This window comes from Mauremys reevesii, linkage group 1 (genome assembly GCF_016161935.1).
Source record: "Mauremys reevesii isolate NIE-2019 linkage group 1, ASM1616193v1, whole genome shotgun sequence".
In the NCBI taxonomy this organism is placed as follows: domain Eukaryota; kingdom Metazoa; phylum Chordata; order Testudines; family Geoemydidae; genus Mauremys; species Mauremys reevesii.
The window spans coordinates 214,559,062-214,578,198 of NC_052623.1; the positions used below are offsets into that span (position 1 = coordinate 214,559,062).

Here is a 19,137-nt window from a genome sequence, read left to right on the forward strand (position 1 = left end):
CGGCGGAGAGCAGGAGGGAGCCGGCTGCTGCTGCGGGGCGGGGCGGGCGGCGCTGCAGATGGGCGGGGCCCGGGAATGCAGCAGCAGCAGCAGCAGCAGCGCCGGTGCCTGCACGTAGAAGCCGGGAAGGGCGGGGGAGTGTCAGAGCCAGGCACAAAAAGAGAAAATCCTCCGGGGGGCGCCTCATTCACGTGCCCCACCTGAGACGGGTTCTGGGTTTTCCCTCGGGCGAGGGGTTCTGCAGCCCCCGCGGGGCTCGGGGGGGAGCCATGGCCACGGCCACGCCCTGGTTTTCAGGCGGGGGCAGCCTAGTGGTTCGTCCCTCTAGCCTAATATCCTGGCTCTGGCAGTGGCCAGCACCAGATGCAAGAAGCCCCGCAGGAGGCAGCGAGGAGCTAGATAATCTGCCGTTACCTCCAAGGCTCTCCTCAGTATAGTCCTGCCCTACCGCGCTGTCCTATGAATTACTGAGACATCCAGCCCCTGCCTTCTCGCCAACAAAAGCCTTGATTCTCCCACAAGCCCTGGGTGCTTCTCTGCAGGCCCTGAAATGTAGGGGCACCTCCCCCTCAAACCGTATCCACTTTCAAATCCATCCAGGCGTGGGTCACCACCCTCATGGTGCCTACAGAGAGTCGCCTGCTGATGATGGCTAGGCAGATGATTGGCTGAGATTTTGTGTCTGCAGTTAGTCTATGCAATGACATGCTGCTGGTGTTACCGGAGTTTTTCTTCTCCCACCCCAAAATTGCTGTTTAACTCACCAGTTGAGTCTTGCCTTTATGATTACGCTCTTTGAAGATTACCTTTACTAGACTGGGACTCAGAGGAACTGGGAGGCAGGGAGTCTATGTCCAGCTCTGCCACTGGCTTGCTGAGTGACCTTGGGCAAGTCACTTAATCCCCGTTCCTCCATTTCCCCACCTGCAAACTGGAGATTCAGTCTCTAATGACATGATCACAGGGTGTTTTTCCCACCGGACCCCTTTCTCATTCAGTGCACAGCTAAATGAGCAGCTATTATATATTTTATTTACTCCATGTTACTCAATGTACAGCCCCAGGCCTCATTCCCTGCACACTGTTCAAACCCTGCTCTGAAGACAAAAATTATGTATTTCCTCATGGGCTTTTCTGCAGCTCTCATCACTATAATAGCCAAATGCTTCACAAACTTTACTTGATCTTTACAACAGCCCTGTGAGACGAAGGGGTTTTATCCCCCTTTTACAGACAGGGGACTTAGGCACAGAGTTTAAGGTCAGACGTGCCCACTAATTTTAGATGCCCAATTTGAGATACCTAGGACTTGATTTTTCAGAGTACTTAGAGCTACACTGATCAAAATCCAGCACTTCTGCAAATGAGACCCAGAAAATGAGAAGCACACAATTAGCAACTGCCTGTGAAAAGTCTGGTTGCTGTGACTTGCCCACAGCCCAGCCTCATATAGAGGCAAGAATAGAACTCTCCAGGGCAGGATTCAGCTGCCATGAGGCCATCCTTTCTCTCCCTACAGTCCTTTCTGCAACAAATAAGATGGGGGGTCCTACAGACAGCAGTTTCCTTCACCACACAGAACAGGTCCGTCATGTGCACTGAATGAAGCAAGGGATGCTATAGAAATAATAGTATGTGATCACAAATTAAAGACTGTACCATAATGCATCAGCCTAAGGGAGGGGGAAGGGCGAATTAAAGGCACACAGGCAGCCTTAATTATGACACTTTCTAACTTATGTATTCCTGACTTTGCAATATTCTTTTAACCCATCATCCACTCCAGTTAACTAGTTGCTTGTTCATTTTTCAGTTTGCTCCAGCATCTTTTCTTTTGCAACGTCAATTTTTGACAGAGCCTCAGCGTTATTACCACAAAACAGCAGGTATCTCGTAACATCCTCTGTGGTCAAGACTAAGCCAAAGAAATGATATGCATCTCCACAATGTCTTCATCCCAGCATGGCTGGGCCCTGTAAATGATGCAGGTCCATCACCCCTGTGCCAGGCAGAATAGGTACAATTAAGAGAGCAGGGCTATAAAGGACCAGGGAAAACCTAGGAGGAAGGACAGCTGGTGAGCTAGGGCTGGCAGTCTCTGTGGAAAGCTGCAGAGTTCTCTACAAGCCCTCCTGGGGAAAGGGGGGGATTTCTCAGGAAGCCAGGAGAGGGGCTAGCCTGCTGACTTTCAAGAGTGAAAGTCAGTGCTGGGAGGCTGAAACTTAGGAAGTCAGTGAAGGGCTGGCTGGCTAGCCTTCCTCAGCTAGAGAGCCTTGGCCAGAGAACATGTGAGATGGCTAAAGGTAAAGAACAGCAGAGGGAATATGCTTGCAGGCTATTTGAGCCAAAGAGGGCTGAAGCCTGGGGCTGAGGTGTAGTGAGGGACACAAGCTGCACTAGAGAGCTGGGGGTGTGCTGAGAGATGCTGGGACTCTGGACACATCTATGCAATGTGCTCTCTGGACTACAGCTATGAGAGTTGGGGTATGGTTTACGTAAATGGAGGTGGCTGTTGTTGTAGAAGCAACAGTGATCTGTATGCTCTGTCTAACCTGTGTGTTCAAAAGGTCTGTTACACCTCCCTCCCTGCCCCTTTTTGTCTTCTCTCCCTCTTTGAATACCTGTGAACAGGGCCGGCTCTAGGCTCCAGCGCTCCAAGCATGTGTTTGGGGCAGCACTTTCCAAGGGGCGGCACTCCAGCTCCTGGTGTTTTTTTTGGCTTGGGGCGCAAAAAGCTGGGAGCCGGCCCTGAGCGGAGGTGAGCTGTGGCGGTGCGGGGAGTGGGGAGGGCTGCAGGAAGTAACCTGTGGGGGGGGCAGAGGAACCACTCCCCCCCCAGCTCACCTCAGCTCCACTGCCGCCTGCTCCCCCGAGCGCACCGCCGCTCCACTTCTCCCCCCTCCCTCCCAGGCTTGCCCCGAGAATCAGCTGTTTTGTGGCAAGCCTGGGAGGGAGGGGGGAGAAGCAGAGCGGTGGCGGCACAGTCAGAGCGGAAGTGAGCTGCGGCAGTGGGGGGCATGGGGAAGGCCACAGGAAGTAACCCTGGGGGGGGGAAGAGGAACCACTCCCCCCCCAGCTCACTTCTGCCTCCTCCCTCGAGCCCGCCACCGCTCCACTTCTCCCCCTTCCCTCCCAGGCAAGCCTGGGGGAGGAGGCAGGGCCAGGGATGTGGGGAAGGGGTTGGAATGGGGCAGGGAAAGGGCGGAGTTGAGGCAGTGCAGGGGAGAAATTTTTTTGCTTGGGGCAGCAAAAACTTGGAGCCAGCCTTGCCTGTGAAGTGGCTTTCCCCCTCCTGCTCCCTCCTGGAATGCTTGTGGAATGAATGGGCTGCTTGAACAGCTGGAAGATCAGAAGAGCTTCCAGGTAGACAAGGTGTTTGGGACACACACACACACACACAATGCATGGACACTGTCCGAGGTTGACTGTGACCAACCCATCTCTAGTCGCAGGCCATGAGGAGCAGGCCCTTAAAAGGTGAAGGGGACATGAGCTCAGGAGTGCACTCACAAGATTGTACCTCCTGTAAAGGCCCTTCGCCCAGATCACCTGGCCAGTGGTTTGCCACATTGCATTCCATCATGCCCTGGGAGGACTTACCTTCATCTCACTGTCCATTGCTGTGCTGTGGGACACTTACCTTGAAGGATCCTGACATCTCCAGCACCGTGCCTGTTCTGGGAGAGTGAGTGTGGCCCCCTCACCCCCTTCTTTTGAGCTATCAGTATAATAAACGTGCTGCTTTCTGCCAAATGCTGGTGGGTCATTAGTCCTCCCTAAGCTTACTAGCTGACCCAGTTTTGGTTAACATTACTGGCAGAGAATGCAGGCAGCTTAGTGTAGGATTTGACCCAAGAGTAGGGGTCCCCTGGTCAGGGGTGGCTCCATGTATTTTGCAGCCCCCAAGCACGGCAGTCAGGTGGCTTTCAGCAGCATGCCTGCAGGAGGTCCGCTGGTAACACAGATTCGGCAGCATGCCTGTGGGAGGTCCGACGGTCCCGCACCTTTGCTGTACCCGCCGCCAAATTGCTGCCAAAACCGCAGGACTGGCAGACCTCCCGCAGGCACGCCGCCAAAGGCTCCCTCTCTGCTGCCCTCATGGCGACCAGCAGGCCACCTCCCCCAGGCACGCGCTTGGTGCGCTGGTGCCCCCCGGTAGTCTCTTGAGTGGGTCTGGCTCGAGCCTGCGTGAAAAAGTGCTAGGCTAACAATCCACTGCAGGGAGAAAAGAATGCCACTATTATGTGCTAGTGTAGGACAAGGGAGAGAATTAGGTGTAAATCCCCTGGTGCCCCCCGGTAGTCTCTTGAGTGGGTCCGGCTCAAGCCTGTGTAAAAAGTGGTAGGTTAGCAAGCCACTGCAGGAAGAAAAGGATGCTGCTACTAAGTATGCCACTGCGCAGCAATGGGAAGAAAAAGTCGAAACAGCCTGAGCAAGATGACTCCCCCACCCCACCCCCTTGGGGCATGGCGCTGTTACCTGGGGTGCTGTTAGAATGGCTCCAAACGAAAGGGGCAGACCCCTGAATGCCAGGGGGGGTTCCACCTGGGAGTATAATTCCTGAACTAGAACTCACATTGAATAAATATGTATTTATATACGGTCCTAATAAGGCGGGACTGGATCGTGCAGCTGCCTGGCTGCTGTGGCAAGCAGGCTGGCAGTGGCAGGTGGCAGTCAGCTCGCCACTGAAATAGATTCACTCAGGGACCGATGTAATGAGCTGGAGAAGGAATAGGATACGTGCAAGGCGCAGGTTCTGACTGCTAGTGCCCAGGAGTCTTCCCTCTCTGTAGCCACAGTACAGGTGACGGCAGCAGAGGAGGTGAGCCAGGCAGTTACCTGCCTGAAGGATCTGGTCCTGGAGGGGTCCACCTGGGAGAACAGAGTCCGAAGGGCTTATTCAGCCTGAGTCACTGCCGTTGGGGTGAAAGCGCAGGGGGGTGCGGGATCATATGATGATTGGGACAGGGATATCTCTTATGATCCGGATCCCGGACACCATGTTGCGGCAGTCCGGAGGGTGGTCCGAAACTATGGGCCTGCATCTGCAGGGGGCAGAGTAGCCCCAAGGACCGGACACACTGTGGCAGAGACTGAGTTGATTCCCACTCAAGCAATAGAGTTAGCAAAAACCCTGGGTGGCCCCTCGCGCTGCAGGTTCAGCAGGTGGGCCTGGGATATGGCGACCCTGTGTTTGGATCAGGGTCAGAACCTAGCTGAGACCCAACGGGTGTTAAAAGCCACGTCCAGGTTGGGAGGAGATTTAGCAGGGGTGGCTCATCAGCAAGCTGGTCATGCCCCACACAATAAAATCTTTGATATGTTGGCGGAGATGGCACCTGCTGTGGAGCATTGTTGGCAGGGTTTGTCTTGGTGGTTGCTGCACCTGGAAAAGACCCTGTCTGGTTCGTAGAGAGAATGGTTCTCCTGGAATGCTTGTGTGGCTGTCACAGTGGGCGGACGGGCAGGTACCCCCGAACATAGCTCAAATAGTCCTGCCTCTGGAAGAATTGAGGCTGGTCGCCGAAGGTGTCTCAGTCCATGTACAGCAGGTGATCGGGAGGTGGAGACCCAGATCCAGGGAACCTGCAGATGTGGAAGCCCTGCTGGATGCAGTCCAGCAGGCTGCTCTCATCGTTCCGCCTGTGCTAATTTGTTTCTAAGCTTCTATCTTTCAGCCTCTGAACCAGAACGTCAGGAGAGCTGGTACCAGTTGAAGAGTTATAAAAATACCATCGTTATAGTGTAGCAACAAAGTCTGTGTTGCATGTTCTGTGTCTGTCTCTGGTGAGTGTCCTGTGCTAGCACTGGGTCCAGAGAGAGAGAGGATACTATACTAGACAGGGCAAATACCTTTTCTTCTCTCTACTTCCCCCCCCCCCCCCATCTCCAACCAAATCATCAGTCATATCCACCTCTGTCCAAAAGACTTTGGTCCCCAATGCATTAGGTTTATTTTTTGTTAGGTTCTCTAATAATCATTGTGTTGTTGATAATAAATTTTCTTGTACTGTTAATTCCACACTTTCCTCTGTTCACGTTGGTTCTACTTCCCCAAGCCCTGAAGGGTAGTTCATCACCCCCCTCTAGTGGGATTTTTGACCTTGGCCTGTGATTGTAGGGCCCTGTCTTTCAGGTCTTGGGTCTGTTTCCTCCCCACCCCCTGAGACCACTTGAGAACAACTGGTAGTTATAGGGGATTCTGCAACGTTTTAGCAACTAGATGTTAAAGTATCAGCAATTTCACCAAGTTCTCTGTTGCAAGGTTAAACTGATTTGGAAGATACCTAGTATGATAACTGTGGTACTCCTACAAATCATATTTGTTGTGTGTACTTAAGGGTTAGGGTTGACATTTATTGTTTGATGGCTACTGCAGCATCAAACTTGGGCCTCATTTTGTTTGTCAATGTACCCAATTGTACTAGGCATAGGGCAGTTGCTGGGGTTTGTATGAAGGTTAGTAGCCTTCCAGCAGAAGCAATTCCCTTCCATCCTTTGCTAGCCCCACTTATTGAGCCGCAGCAGCCAGAGAGTGGGTGAAGAGGCAAATGAACCAAGCTGTAAGGCAGCCCCCAGCACTGGCCCAGGAGAGAAAGAAAGGGGCACAAAAGAAGGGTTTGGGAAGGAGGGGTGAAGTGACTGGAGTGGATGACAGAAGATTGGGAAACAGGAGGGTCAGAATAAGGGCAGGACAGAAAGCAAAGAGGCAGTGAGGGAGTGATGGGAGAACAGAACAACGGAAACCAAGTACAGAGGGAGAGGCCACAGTGCAGCACAAGAACAAGTGGCTACAGCTGAACATGTACTGCAGGGTCCAGTTACACTACACTGAAATAAATTCCTGCCTTAGACATGCAGGGAGAGAGAGAATTTGATCAAAGTATAAATCTTTAATGAATCAGGATCTATCAATCCAGCATCCCAACCCCATGCTGGGGGAAGTACACTGGGCTGCAAGTCCAAAAAATGCTCCCTCTGTAGGGGTAATAGTTGTCCCAGACACTTACTGCTAAAGCAACCATCTGCACAAGATGGCGAAAAACAACCCTACATGGGTGGAATCTGGAGAGTCCCTGACCTTCAGCCTTCAAGGAGAATGCCCCATCCCTGCAACTCTCATGGAATCAGACACCAAAGCCCAGAGAGGCAGTCCCTCTTATTGTCTATTCGGGTGCACTCTGTGCTGCTTCCTGGCAGGTGGCCGAGCTCCTGGACGCTGGGGAAAGGGCCTCTTATGCCTTTGCACAGAACCTCCCTTTGAAGGGGGCTGCCGCTGCTTCTTCTGCCCCACGGTGACTTTCAACCTCTCAAGTTTTTTCCTTTTAAGCTGTGGCTCTGCAGCTACTTCTGGAGCAGATGCTGGACTTGCTGTTTCCACAGTAGATTCCTCATCTAGAAGAAGAAACAAGAGTCAGAGAGGAAAGCGCAGAAGATGTTGTGGTGAGCAAACAGTGCTGCCTGGATGGCGAGCTCTCTGCTGCTCCACACCAGCCAGCATTGTACATGAGCAAGGTAGCATAGTACAGCTCTGGAGTTCAGTTACCTTTCTGCATTTTGGGGATGGCATTAGAAAATTTCTTGAGCTTGGCGATGAAGAACCCATCCATGTTGTGGGTGTGAGGGTAGAAACGCCGTGTGGATTTGAGGGATGGGTGGAAGCGACGCTCCTTGAACCTGAGGGGAGAGAGAAGAGAGAAAATACTAGTTTCCCAATTAAAGTCTGAGGGTTAAAAACAGAGCAAGCTTCCCTCATAAATCATCTGGAGAAAGGGGTAAAAAGTGAGGTGGCAAAATTTGCAGATGATACTAAACTGCTCAAGATAGTTAAGACCAAAGCAGAACTTCAAAAAGATCTCACAAAACTAAGTGATTGGGCAACAAAATGGCAAATGAAATTTAATGTGGATAAATGTAAAGTAATGCACATTGGAAAAAATAATCCCAACTATACATACAATATGATGGGGGCTAATTTAGCTACAAGGAATCAGGAAAAAGATCTTGGGGTCATCGTGGATAGTTCTCTGAAGACGCCCATGCAGTATGCAGAGGCGATCAAAAAAGCAAACAGGATGTTAGGAATAGAGAATAAGACTGAGAATATATTATTGCCCTTATATAAAATCGATGGTACGCTCACATCTTGAATCCTGCGTACAGATGTGGTCTCATCTCAAAAAAGATACACTGGCACTAGAAAAGGTTCAGAGAAGGGCAACTAAAATGATTAGGGGTTTGGAACAGGTCCCATATGAGGAGGGATTAAAGAGGCTAGGACTTTTCAGAGGAGACTAAGGGGGGATATGATAGAGGTATATAAAATCATGAGTGATGTGGAGAAAATAGATAAGGAAAAGTTATTTACTTATTCCGATAATACAAGAACTAGGAGCCACCAAATGAAATTAATGGGCAGCAGGTTTAAAACAAATAAAAGGAAGTTCTTCTTCACGCAGCGCAGTGTCAACTTGTGGAACTCCTTGCCCAAGGAGGTGGTGAAGGCTAAGACTATAACAGCGTTTAAAAGAGAACTGGATAAATTCATGGAGGTGAAGGCCATAAATGGCTATTAGCCTGGATGGGTATGGAATGGAGTCTCTAGCCTCTGTTTGTCAGAGGGTGGAGATGGATGGCAGGAGAGAGATCACTTGATCACTGCCTGTTAGGTTCACTCTCTCTGGGGCACCTGGCATTGGCCACTATCGGTAGACAGGCTACTGGGCTGTATGGACCTTTGGTCTGACACAGTATGGCTGTTCTTATGTTCCTCCCCACAGCCCCCAGAGACTTAACACACACCTGGTGAATCCTTCCTTGCCAAAGTCCAGCCCTGTGGGCACCAGGCGAACATTGCGTTTCTTCAGGGCATAATCCACAACCCATTCATTCTCTTCCACCTGCCAGAGACCAAGCATTAGAGACAGACTCTGTGGAGACTCTCCGAATGAGAGCTCCCCCAGCACACGGGCCAGCTGCCTGGCACCCAAAGGGAACTCACCATGATGGAGCAGGTACAGTACACTACGTAGCCCCCCGTCTCTGAGGCAGCATTGACTGAGTCAATAGCACTGAGAATCAGCTCCTTCTGAAGATGAGCACAACGCAGGACATCCCTCTCATCCTGAGAGACACAGAGGAGGTTAGAACACTTGAGCTGTGCTGATCCACTCCTTCCCCTGGCCTAGCTCACTGCACCCTCTGTCCCTGCTGCGAACGGGGGTGTGATGAGAGCAAGAGCCCCAGTGGTGAGGTAGCAGGACTCAGGTAGGCTTCTACCCCTAAATCTGGTCCCAGAACAGTGTGTGCGAGGGAGACAGGTCAGTTTTTTTCAGGTTTCTCTGGTCCAGACATCTTGGTACAAGGACAAGAGTCCAGAAGCCCTGCTCGTCCATGGCCTGCGGGCAAGTTCACATCTCACTCTATACCCTACACCAGCAGTTTTCAACCAGGGGCCCTCCGGGGTGGGTGGGGTGGGGGGCACAAGCAAGTTTCAGGGGGTCCACCAAAATAAACCAGAGATCAGGGCAAGTGTTAAATTCACTGGGGCCCAGGGCAGAAAGCTCAAGCCCAAGCCCCTCCTCCCTGGGCTGAAGCAGAAGCCCAACCAACGTAGCTTGGTGGGGCCCCTTGTGGCTGGGCAATCGCTCTCCTTGCTACCCCCTAACGCCAGCTCGGCCCTGGCTTTTAATCTACTGACAAACAATTGTTGCTACAAAAATTCCATTGCCCACCTGTGCAACGGAATTTTTGTAGCATGTTGCGGGGGGCCTCAGAAGGAAGAAGTCTGAGAACCCCTGCACTACACCACAAATCACCCAAGCTCCTTCCCACCTTCTCCTGAGCCGCCCCCCCCCCGCAGGCTGCTCACCTTGTTGGTTTTGACAGCAGGATCCTTGGAGATGACACCTGTGCCACTGCAGGGAGCATCAAGGAGGACACGGTCAAACCCACCCAGCACCTAGAGGTGGGTGGAGAGACAGAGGTCTTGGACTCAATTCCACTGAAAGGACAACAAGGGGGACAATGCAGAAAAGGGGAAATTGGGGAGGAGGGTGGGGAAGAGAGATGCTCCATTGCCTTCTCTCCCACCCCATGTGCATTCCTTTCTTGTGAGTCACCCACCCGCTGCATACAGTCAAGGAGAGCATAGCTGAATTCCATGAAGCCTTGTGATGGCCACAGCAAGCATGAAACTACCCAGTGGCTGCATACCTTGGGGAACTGGCGTCCATCGCAGTGGCTCAAGACAGCATTGGTGACTCCCAGACGGTGCAGGTTCCCCACCACACTGCGCAGCCGCTCAGCACTACTGTCGTTGGCCAGGATCACACCTGTGTTCTTCATCAGCTGAGCTGCCAGGGGATGAAGGTTACATCAAGACCCAATGTGCAGCCCCACCACTCCCAATCAGCAGCAGGAATACCCCGGCCCCCCCTTCCCCAGTGGGCCCCTCACTGCCCTCCCCCTCTTACCAGGCAACCCATCCCCCAGCTTCCCCCTATTTCTCTGTCCCCAGGCATCCCCGCAGACCTCTTTCCCCCAGGCTCTCCTCCCAAACTCCAGAGCCTTGGTCCCTCCATCATCCCCCCACCCCAGTCAGGTACCTATGTAGCTGGTCTTGCCTCCTGGGGCACAGCACATGTCCAGGATGCGTTCATTCTCTTGGGGGGCCAGAGCCATGACAGGAAGGAGGCTGGAAGCTCCTTGTAGCATGTAGTGTCCAGCCAGGTACTCAGGGGTGGCACCTGGGGGGGGGGGGGGGGGAGCGAAAGAGAGGAGGGGTGAAGAACAGAGCCATGAGAAGAGGGGAAACAGCCAAAAAATGAGTCAGTCAGCTCAGCCCTGTGAAAGGAGGGTCAGTTTCTCACCAATGGGCACAGAGGAATCGTAGACAACAAGCCCCGTTTTCGACCACTTCCCCAGGGGGTCAAGATTCACACCGCGATTAATCAGAGCCTGAAGATGAAGACAGAGGGGTGAGATCTTTGCTCCATAACTGGGACAGAGGTTGAGGGACCATGATGCTTTGCTCACCTGTGCCAGGTCTCGTCGCCGTGTTTTCAGCGTGTTGGTACGAAGCGTCATGGGGCGAGGAACCTCATTAGATTCTAAGAAGTTGACCAGCTGAAGATAGAGTCAGAGTTTAGGGCCAGAAGGCACCACCAGATCACCTAGACTGTCTTCCTGTACATAACAGGCCATCTAACAACCCCTCCCAGTACTTGCAAGCTATGCCCAACAACCAAAATTACAGTAAAGTATTACAACCGTCAGGAGACTAGACTGTTGTGTGCTACAAGCAGAGAACAGGAGGAACCAAGATGCACCAATACCTGAGGCCTGTACAGTGGCAGGGAAGCATTTACGGGAGATATACCCAGATAATCCTGGCAAATGACCCACACTCACATGCTGCAGAGGAAAACAAACCCTCCCTCCAGGTTACTGCTAATCTGAGCTGGGGGAAAATTCCTTCCCAAACTCACATGAGATGGTCAGTTAGACCCTGAGCATGTAGCAAGAACCAGTCAGCCAAGCACCCGGTGAGAGACAATGATCAATACCACCTCCAAGCCTTGGCCCACCCTGTCCACTGCCCCTTCTCCAGCTGTGGCCAACTCTGATGCTTCAGAGGAAGGAAAGGAAAAAAAACAAAACCAGAATACATTGCCAGGGAGGGAGTCCCTTCCTGACCCCTGCAGGTAACCAGCTGAAATCCCGAAGCATGAGATTTTAAAAATATCGGACATGAACCAGAAGGAACCTCCAGGACTGCCGAGACCTGCACCCAGCCATATAATTCCACTGATAAATTTGTCCAACTCTCGTTTTCCCCCATAACTTCTAGAATCTGTTCCAGAACCTGTTCTCTGATGGTTAAAAACTGCCTTCTAATTTCCAGCTTGAATTTGTTCACGTCCAGTTTATATCCACTTTTTTTTGGGTCAACATTGTCCTTTAACTTAAATAGCTCTTCATCCTCCCTGGTGTCTACCCGCTATGTAGATGTATAGCACTATCATATCCCCTCAGCCTTTGTTTTGCTAACAAACCAAACTCTTCCAGTTTCCTCTCATAAGATAAGCCCTCCATTCCCCGTTTAAATTAATCTTTTTTGAACATGGGAGACCAGAACTGTACACATTCCAAATGAGGTCTCACTAGTGCCTTGTATAATGGCATTAATACTTCCGTATCTTTCCTGGAAATGCCTTGCTTCACATCCTAGCCTTTTTCACAGCCGCATCATGTTGGTGGCTCAGTCACCTGTGATCGGCTCATACACCCAAGTCGCTCTCCTCCTCTGTTGCTTCCAACTGATGAGCACCCAGCTAATAGCAGACCCTATGTGCATGAACTTGCAATTTGTACTATTAAATTGCATCCCATTTCTGTTACTCCAGTTTTTAAGGTCTTCCTGTTCCTGTATAATATTCTGAACCTCCTCTGTATTGATCATGTCTCTCAACTTTAGCAGCAGCAAATTTCATTAGCACTCTTTTTTGTGCCAAAGTCATCAATAAAAATATTAAATATGAGAGGTCCCTAAACCAATCCTTGAGGAACTCCATCAGTTCCTCCATCCAGTCCAATAGTTCACCTTTTAGCATAACTTGTTGCCTTCTCTGCTTTAACCAGTTCCTTATCCACCTGACAGTGCTTGGACTGATCCCCATCTTTCCTAATTTAACTAACAATGTTCCATGTGGTACTGTGTCAAACAGTTTACCGAAGCCCAGGTATATTAGATCTATTTAGATAGATTTAATTATTCTTTTCTTCACAATTTGCTCTAAAGCCCTGCATGCTACTGAGGTCAGACTACAAGGTCTGTAATTGCCCAGGTTACTTTCTTCCCGCTTTCTTAAATACAGGTACCGTAGCTATTCTCCAGGGGAGAAAAGAAAATGAGAAAGAACAGGGGAAGGCAGCAGGGAAGTCAGGCCCATATCTGGGAACTGGGTGGGCAGATGGGTGAACACCAGTCAGTGTGGATGTAGGCTGGGTGAATCCAGAAGCATACCTGGACCTGGGCGGGGTTCATACCTCAGGGAGAGGGAAGAGCTCCATGAGCTTCTTAAGCAAGAAGTCACTGTAGGAATAGTAAGCAGCAAGGTCCTGGCGTAGCAATGCGAGGTACTCCTGCCGGGCACGTCCCGCCTCCCGCTTCACCCTGAAGTCCTGCAGCACCTCCACATTGTCCTTGATACGCTGATGAATGAGGTGCAGGTCAGGTGGCTCAGCAGGTAATGAGGCAGTTAAGGAATCAAGAAAAAGAAGAGTCACACGACCCTGGGCATTGCTCAAATGTGAATATTGTGTGCATACCAAGCATGACTTTCAGGCTACGCATATGGCATCACAAATGCCTTTGCTGTTATGCTGGAGCGTGTTAGTTCCCCTCTCTCCCTAATAACACACAAGCACAATCTAACACATGCAGGTGGTATGGCTCCTGTGATACACTAGTGCAGCCTACCATAACCAATACACCTCCGCTATGCAACACACATGTACAACCCAACATGGTTCTGTGCAAGAGTGTTGGTGCTCATCTGTGCTGTGTACACAGCTTAAGTGCGCCACACACGTTAGAGGGAAGGATATTCTCTTTCTCGATCTCCTCACCACTGGGTAACACAAATTGCTCATCTATCTCCATATTGAGCTGCAGGTCTGTGTCCTCCTCTTCCTCCTGCCCCTTGCTTCGGCTGCTCACCTGCTCCTCCTCTTCTTCACTGTCATCCTCACTGAGCCCCTCCCTGAGCACAAGAGAGGGAAGGGTTTGCATTTAAGCATGGGAACCTTCCATCCTCTCCCTCCCCCCACATAAGGAGAGAAGTGCCACAGAGAAATGTCCAGTTCTGATGCCCACAATTCCAGAAGGATGGTGATCAATTGGAGAGGGTTCAGAAGAGCCATGAGAATGATGCAAGGATTAGAAAACCTGCCTTCTATTGATGGTTAAGCTAAATAGTTAAGGGGTGACTTGATTACAGAGTATAAATACCTACAGGGGGGAACAGATATGTAACAATGGGCTTTTCAAGCTAGCAGAGAAAGGCATAGCACAATCCAGTGGCTGGAAGCTGAAGCTAGAGAAATCTAGATTGGAAATAAGGAGTACATTTTAATGGTGAGAATAATTAGTCACTGGAACACTTTAGCAAGAGTCGTGGTGGATTCTCAACTACTGGCAATTTTTAAATTAAGACTGGATGTTTGTCTAAGGAACATGCTCTCGGAATTATTTTGGAGAAGTTCTATGGCCTGTGTTAACACAGGGGGTCAGACTAGATGATCACAGTGGTCCCCTTCTGGCCTTGGAATCTAGGCATGCTAGAAATGTAGGGGGGATGGAAGAGACAGCCTCACCCCAGCCTAGGAGAGAACCTGCTGGCCTCCAGCTCCTGAAACTCTCACCTGCCAGACTTCTGCTTCCGGGCGGCTTGTTCGATGGGCAGCAGCTAAGAGAGTCATGGGAGAGTTAATGAAACTATGGCATCAGATGGCACTCCCTGCCACCCCCATTCCTGCCCCTGTAAAACCCACTCACTCTATGCGAGAGCACATACAGACCAGCAGCAGGTAAAGGCAGGATTAAGTACTCTATGCCTGGACCCATCTCCACTCTTGAGGTCTCTCCGGGTCTCTCTCCCATGGGGATAAAGCCTTTCAACTCCTCCCACCCACCCCAGGCCTCCTCCATCTCAGTGATAAGGTCATGATGTCTGAGTCCCGCACTACCCCCAGCTGGGGAAGTCTCAAGTGTTCACTGTGACATGAAAGTCAAGAGTTCCTACCTCCTCTTCCTCAGAGGACGAGGCTCCATAATCATCCACCATCTCCTCATTGCTCCCATCATCCCCCATGCTCTCCCAGGCATCTACAGCCTCATCTCCCTCACTTTCACTCGACTCCAAACGCTCTTCTTCATTATCGCCAGCAGGCTGTGATCTCTTGGCTGGAGTTAGCGAAAGTGAGCAGCTGTCACTGCTCCCAAGCTGAGGGTACAGAGAGGCTCCTTCTGCTGGCCCCTTGCATTTTCCTCCTTTCTGTAGTGATGGCTGCTCTGCAACTGCAGGCAGAAGAAAAGGTTAATGATTTGTAACAACCCTCAAAACCATCTTGTCCTGTTCAATGCAAAATAAGAGGGCTGGGAATTCTGCATTCTAACTTCTAGCTAGAAGGGCCAGTTAATTCTCTGTACCTCAGTTTCCTCACATACAGTCAATGGGGATTTATGATACACATCCCTTTTTCACAGGTCTAACACGGACTTTAAAATTCTATTTATTTGTTATGATATTTCTCTTGCTTGTTTCCAAGTTCGATTCTTATGCTACACCAGCATGACACCAGAGCACCTTTCACAATGTGTTATGTGGAGCAACTAACAATGGTTACATGTAGTTGTTCCTTTCTCCGTTCCTTCCTTTTTCCAAGGGGGACCCCCCCCCTTTTTTTTTTAAATCTATGATGTGGTATGACTTTGTATTAGTGAAGGCAGGTCACAGAAGAGTGTTCTATACTTGTAATGGAAAATAGTGAGGTTTACAGTAGTTATTGTAAGGATGTTTTTTTTAGAAGGCGGCACTGGATTGGGACTCTGCAGATCTGGGTTCAGTTCCAGACATCACCATAGACTGTATCTCTCTGAACCTGTCTCAATTTCCAAATGTAAAATAGGGGTCACAGTATTTTTGTTCATCTCATTGGTTTAGATTGTAATCTCAGAGTCAGGGAGTGCCTTTCACTATGTTAGTGCAGCGTTTAGCACAATGAGGTTGTGATCTTGGTTGGGACCTTCAGGGTATGTCTACACTGCAGCTGGGAGTGTGCCTGCCAGCCTAGGCTCGCGTAAAAATAGCAGTGTACACACAGCAGCACGGACAGAGGCTCAGAGCCACCACCCAAGCTTGGACCCAGGAGGACGGGCAGGTTCTGATTTGGGGGGCTAGCCTGAGCCACCATCTGTGCTGTAATATTTATGCTGCTACTTTTAGCAAGCAAGAGTGAGCAGAGCTAGCACTACTCTGTCTACCTGGGCTGGGAGGCTCACTGGCAGCTGCAGCATAGACATCCCTTTGGCACGGCCGTAAACACAAACTCTTCATTCTCCTCATTACTAAGTGGTTCTTGGATCTGTGAAGATTTCTCTCTACACTTTTGGATTAGTCCCCAAAAATTCCCAGATCCTTCAGTGTATCCTGAGCCCAGGTTATTGTGCACCCTGAGGTCAAGGACTGAGACCATTGCATTTGAAGCTGTATTTTATGGGGAACCAGCATAGAAAGCAGAAAATAAGTCTGATATGCTTCCTCCCAGTGTTACTGAGGGGAGACAGTTTTAAAAATCCAGGTTTTACAAAATTTAATTTGAGCCAAAATTAAGTTATGGTGGTTACAAGGCGCTTCTTAGTCCTGTGCAATGCACGTGTTTAAAACCCTGGCTACTAAAGATGCCCACAACACCCTGGAGGTCAGGTGGGGGCAATAGAAAGAGATGTCCACTGCTTAAAACAACTTAAGCTATGCCAGACTCCTACTCTGCTCACAGCTGGGGACGAAAGTGACATTTAAGAACTTAGAACATCCGGAACTCTTCATTAGAAAAATGCTTTTAAATGATTGAAGTCAACTCATTAAACAGATACCTGTGCTGGTGCCATCCGTCTTCCCCTTATCTGTTGGCTTCTTTAGCTGAAGCAGATTTTTCCTAGCTTGGGTTTTTCCTGACCCCATTCGTCTCTTTGCAGCCCTGAAAACACATGGACAAGTGAACAAAAAGAATAAATGAACAGAAAAACCCTCTGACGTCAAAGAGCCTAAAAACTCCCTCTGACTTGGGTCTGCCAGATTGCAAATAGTGCCTTGGATTCTATCCTCTCTAGAGGAGAAATTAATTCATGTATTTGTACACTCACCTTTTTCGTGCATGGCTGGATAATTTGTTTCCACTGTTATCAGTAGCTAGAAACAAACAAAGATGAAAGATAATTAAGAAACTGGTTACAGGAGGAGGACAAACAATAGGATGATGTCCTTATTTAAAAGCCCTTACAGGTGTGATTGCGTGTGGGGAGTGCATGCATGTGTGTGTGCATGTGCAGAAAATGTAGAAAAGGATACGGAAACAAAGACACTTACCTGGGGAAAGAAATTTGGCTAATTCTACCTCTGCTCCCTTCTGTTTGCGGGCTTTGCGCCCTGGGCCACGTTTTTCCTTCCTCTGTACATCAAGTTTGCGCCCCATAGTACTGTTCACCCTGTGGGGTAAGTGAAGGAAAAGGAAGGAAAGAAAATGAGATAAAAGAAAACAGAACAGACCCCCTCCACACACACATTTACTCATATGGCATGGCAACCTCAGGGCTGATTCCTTTAGGACAGCAGTTCTTCCAATTGCCTGTCTCAGTCTCTCTAACACAGCGGTTCTCGAACAGGGGTTCATGTGCCCCTGGGGTTACACTGAGAGCTTCCTGGGGGTACTTCAATTCATCTAGATATTTGCCTAGTTTTACAACAGGCTACATAAAAAGCACTAGCAAAGTTAGTACAAACTAAAATTTCATACAATAAGTTGTTTATACTGCTCTATATACCATACATTGAAATCCAAGTACAATATTTATGTTCTGATTTATTTTATAATTATATGGTAAAAATCAGAGAGTCAGCAATGTTTCTGTGTGCTGTGTGTGACACTTCTGTATTTTTACGTCTGATTTTGTAAGCTAGGCGATTTTAAGTGAGGTGAAACTTGGGGGTATGGAAGGCAAGTCAGCCTCCTGACAGGGTAGTCTAGGAAGGTTGAGAACCACTGATCTCACACACTCCCCGATCTAAGGCGTCTCTGGTTAAGCCCCAGCCCCCTGTATCTCATTTCTGAGCTCTCGAATCTCCCTGCCCAGAAACCAATGAGCTCAGGGTCTTCCCCAAACCCTCAGCCCTCCCGACCAGCCTCGGAGTTTTTCCCAGTTCAGACACAAGGAGCCCGCGGCTGGATCCCCCCCGCCAAGGCCCGAGCGCTGCTGGAGCTTTCACCCCAAGTTACCACCGCGCCCGGGGCGCCTGCACGAACCCCGGCCTCCCCCGCGCGCTACCCCGGCTGCGAGCCAGGCTGCGGGAGTGGGGACACGGGCACAGCCCCGGAGCAGCAGCCGCAGCCCCGCACCTACCGTCCGGCCCCACGTGCGCAGCGGCGAGTTCCTGGCCCGGCCTGAGCCAAGCGCAGCGCCCTCCACGCAGGCTCAGCCCGGCTCCGCCCTCGCCCTGGGATTGGCCGGACGCTTCTCCTCCTGCCACCCCGCCATTGGCTAGAAGCGTCTCCCCCTACCCAGCGATTAGGCAGCCTGCCCCGCCCCCCTTCCCCCAGCCGAGAAGAGGCGCAAGCGAAGCCCCATCCCGCAGTCGGGGTTGTTCGACTCGTTTTGGAGCAAGGCAGGTGTGAATCTGGAGTGCAGCCGCGATCCCAGAATAATTCCATGGGTGGGGCTAGACAGCCGTAAAAGCTGGAGGCTTGGTCTACCCCAGGGGTCGGCAACCTTTCAGAAGTGCTGTGCTTAGTCTTCATTTATTCACTGTAATTTAAGGTTTCAGGTGCCAGTAACACATTGAACGTTTTTAGAAGGTCTCTTTCTATGCGTTTATATATTATAACTAAACTATTGTGTGTAAAGAAAATAAGGTTTTTAAAGTGTTTAAGAAGCTTCATTTAAAATTGAATTAAAATGCAGAGACCCCCCCGCCAGACCAGTGGCCAGGACACAGGCAATGTGAGTGCTACTGAAAATCAGCTTGTGTGCTGCCTTTAGCACATGTGCCATAGGTTGCCTACCCCTGTTCTACCCTGCAAAGTTAGGGCAGTATTGGTGTCAGGCAGGACTCTAGAGAACCCCCACCCCTGGGGGCCTAGCTAGGCTAACCCCAGCCATGTCAAGGAAAGAGGGTTTATTGACCTACACCCCTGTTTGGGGAGGTGATGTACTTACATTAACAGAAAGTTGTGCCAGCAGCTGCTCTAGCTATGCTGGCAGAGACTCTATAGCAGGGGTAGGCAACCTATGGCACACGTGCCAAAGGCAGGATGCAAGCTGATTTTCAGTGACACTCACACTGCCCGGGTCCT

At 50.3% G+C, this 19,137-nt stretch overlaps 1 protein-coding gene across 2 annotated transcripts; it reads right to left on the minus strand.

Moving 5' to 3' along the window:
* Window positions 1-6,876: 6,876 nt before the first annotated feature.
* Window positions 6,877-18,335, minus strand: NOP2 (NOP2 nucleolar protein). Of its 2 annotated transcripts, XM_039531443.1 has the most exons (17): window positions 18,188-18,335; window positions 17,157-17,275; window positions 16,934-16,979; window positions 16,664-16,767; window positions 14,811-15,085; window positions 14,431-14,474; window positions 13,615-13,769; window positions 13,054-13,253; window positions 11,041-11,130; window positions 10,875-10,962; window positions 10,611-10,751; window positions 10,219-10,358; window positions 9,875-9,964; window positions 9,005-9,127; window positions 8,806-8,903; window positions 7,550-7,680; window positions 7,163-7,398 (listed from the first exon to the last, which is right to left on the minus strand). In XM_039531443.1, exons 2-17 carry the CDS (start codon window positions 17,260-17,262, stop codon window positions 7,163-7,165), a joined length of 2,067 nt encoding a protein of 688 aa, XP_039387377.1. In that variant the 5' UTR covers window positions 17,263-17,275; window positions 18,188-18,335. The 2 variants fall into 2 exon arrangements, with proteins under 2 accessions (XP_039387387.1, XP_039387377.1); XM_039531453.1 differs by lacking the exon at window positions 18,188-18,335 and having other exon boundaries at window positions 6,877-7,398; window positions 17,157-17,262.
* Between the last annotated feature and the right edge of the window lie 802 nt (window positions 18,336-19,137).

Coding starts and splice junctions, on each gene's coding strand:
- NOP2 (XM_039531453.1), bottom strand. CDS start 17,262: ATGGGGCGCAAACTTGATGTACAGAGGAAGGAAAAACGTGGCCCAGGG. Junction 14,475..14,810: donor CGTCCTCTGAGGAAGAGGAG/GTAGGAACTCTT, acceptor TGACTCTCTTAG/CTGCTGCCCATCGAACAAGC. Junction 8,904..9,004: donor ACTGTACCTGCTCCATCATG/GTGAGTTCCCTT, acceptor GGTCTCTGGCAG/GTGGAAGAGAATGAATGGGT.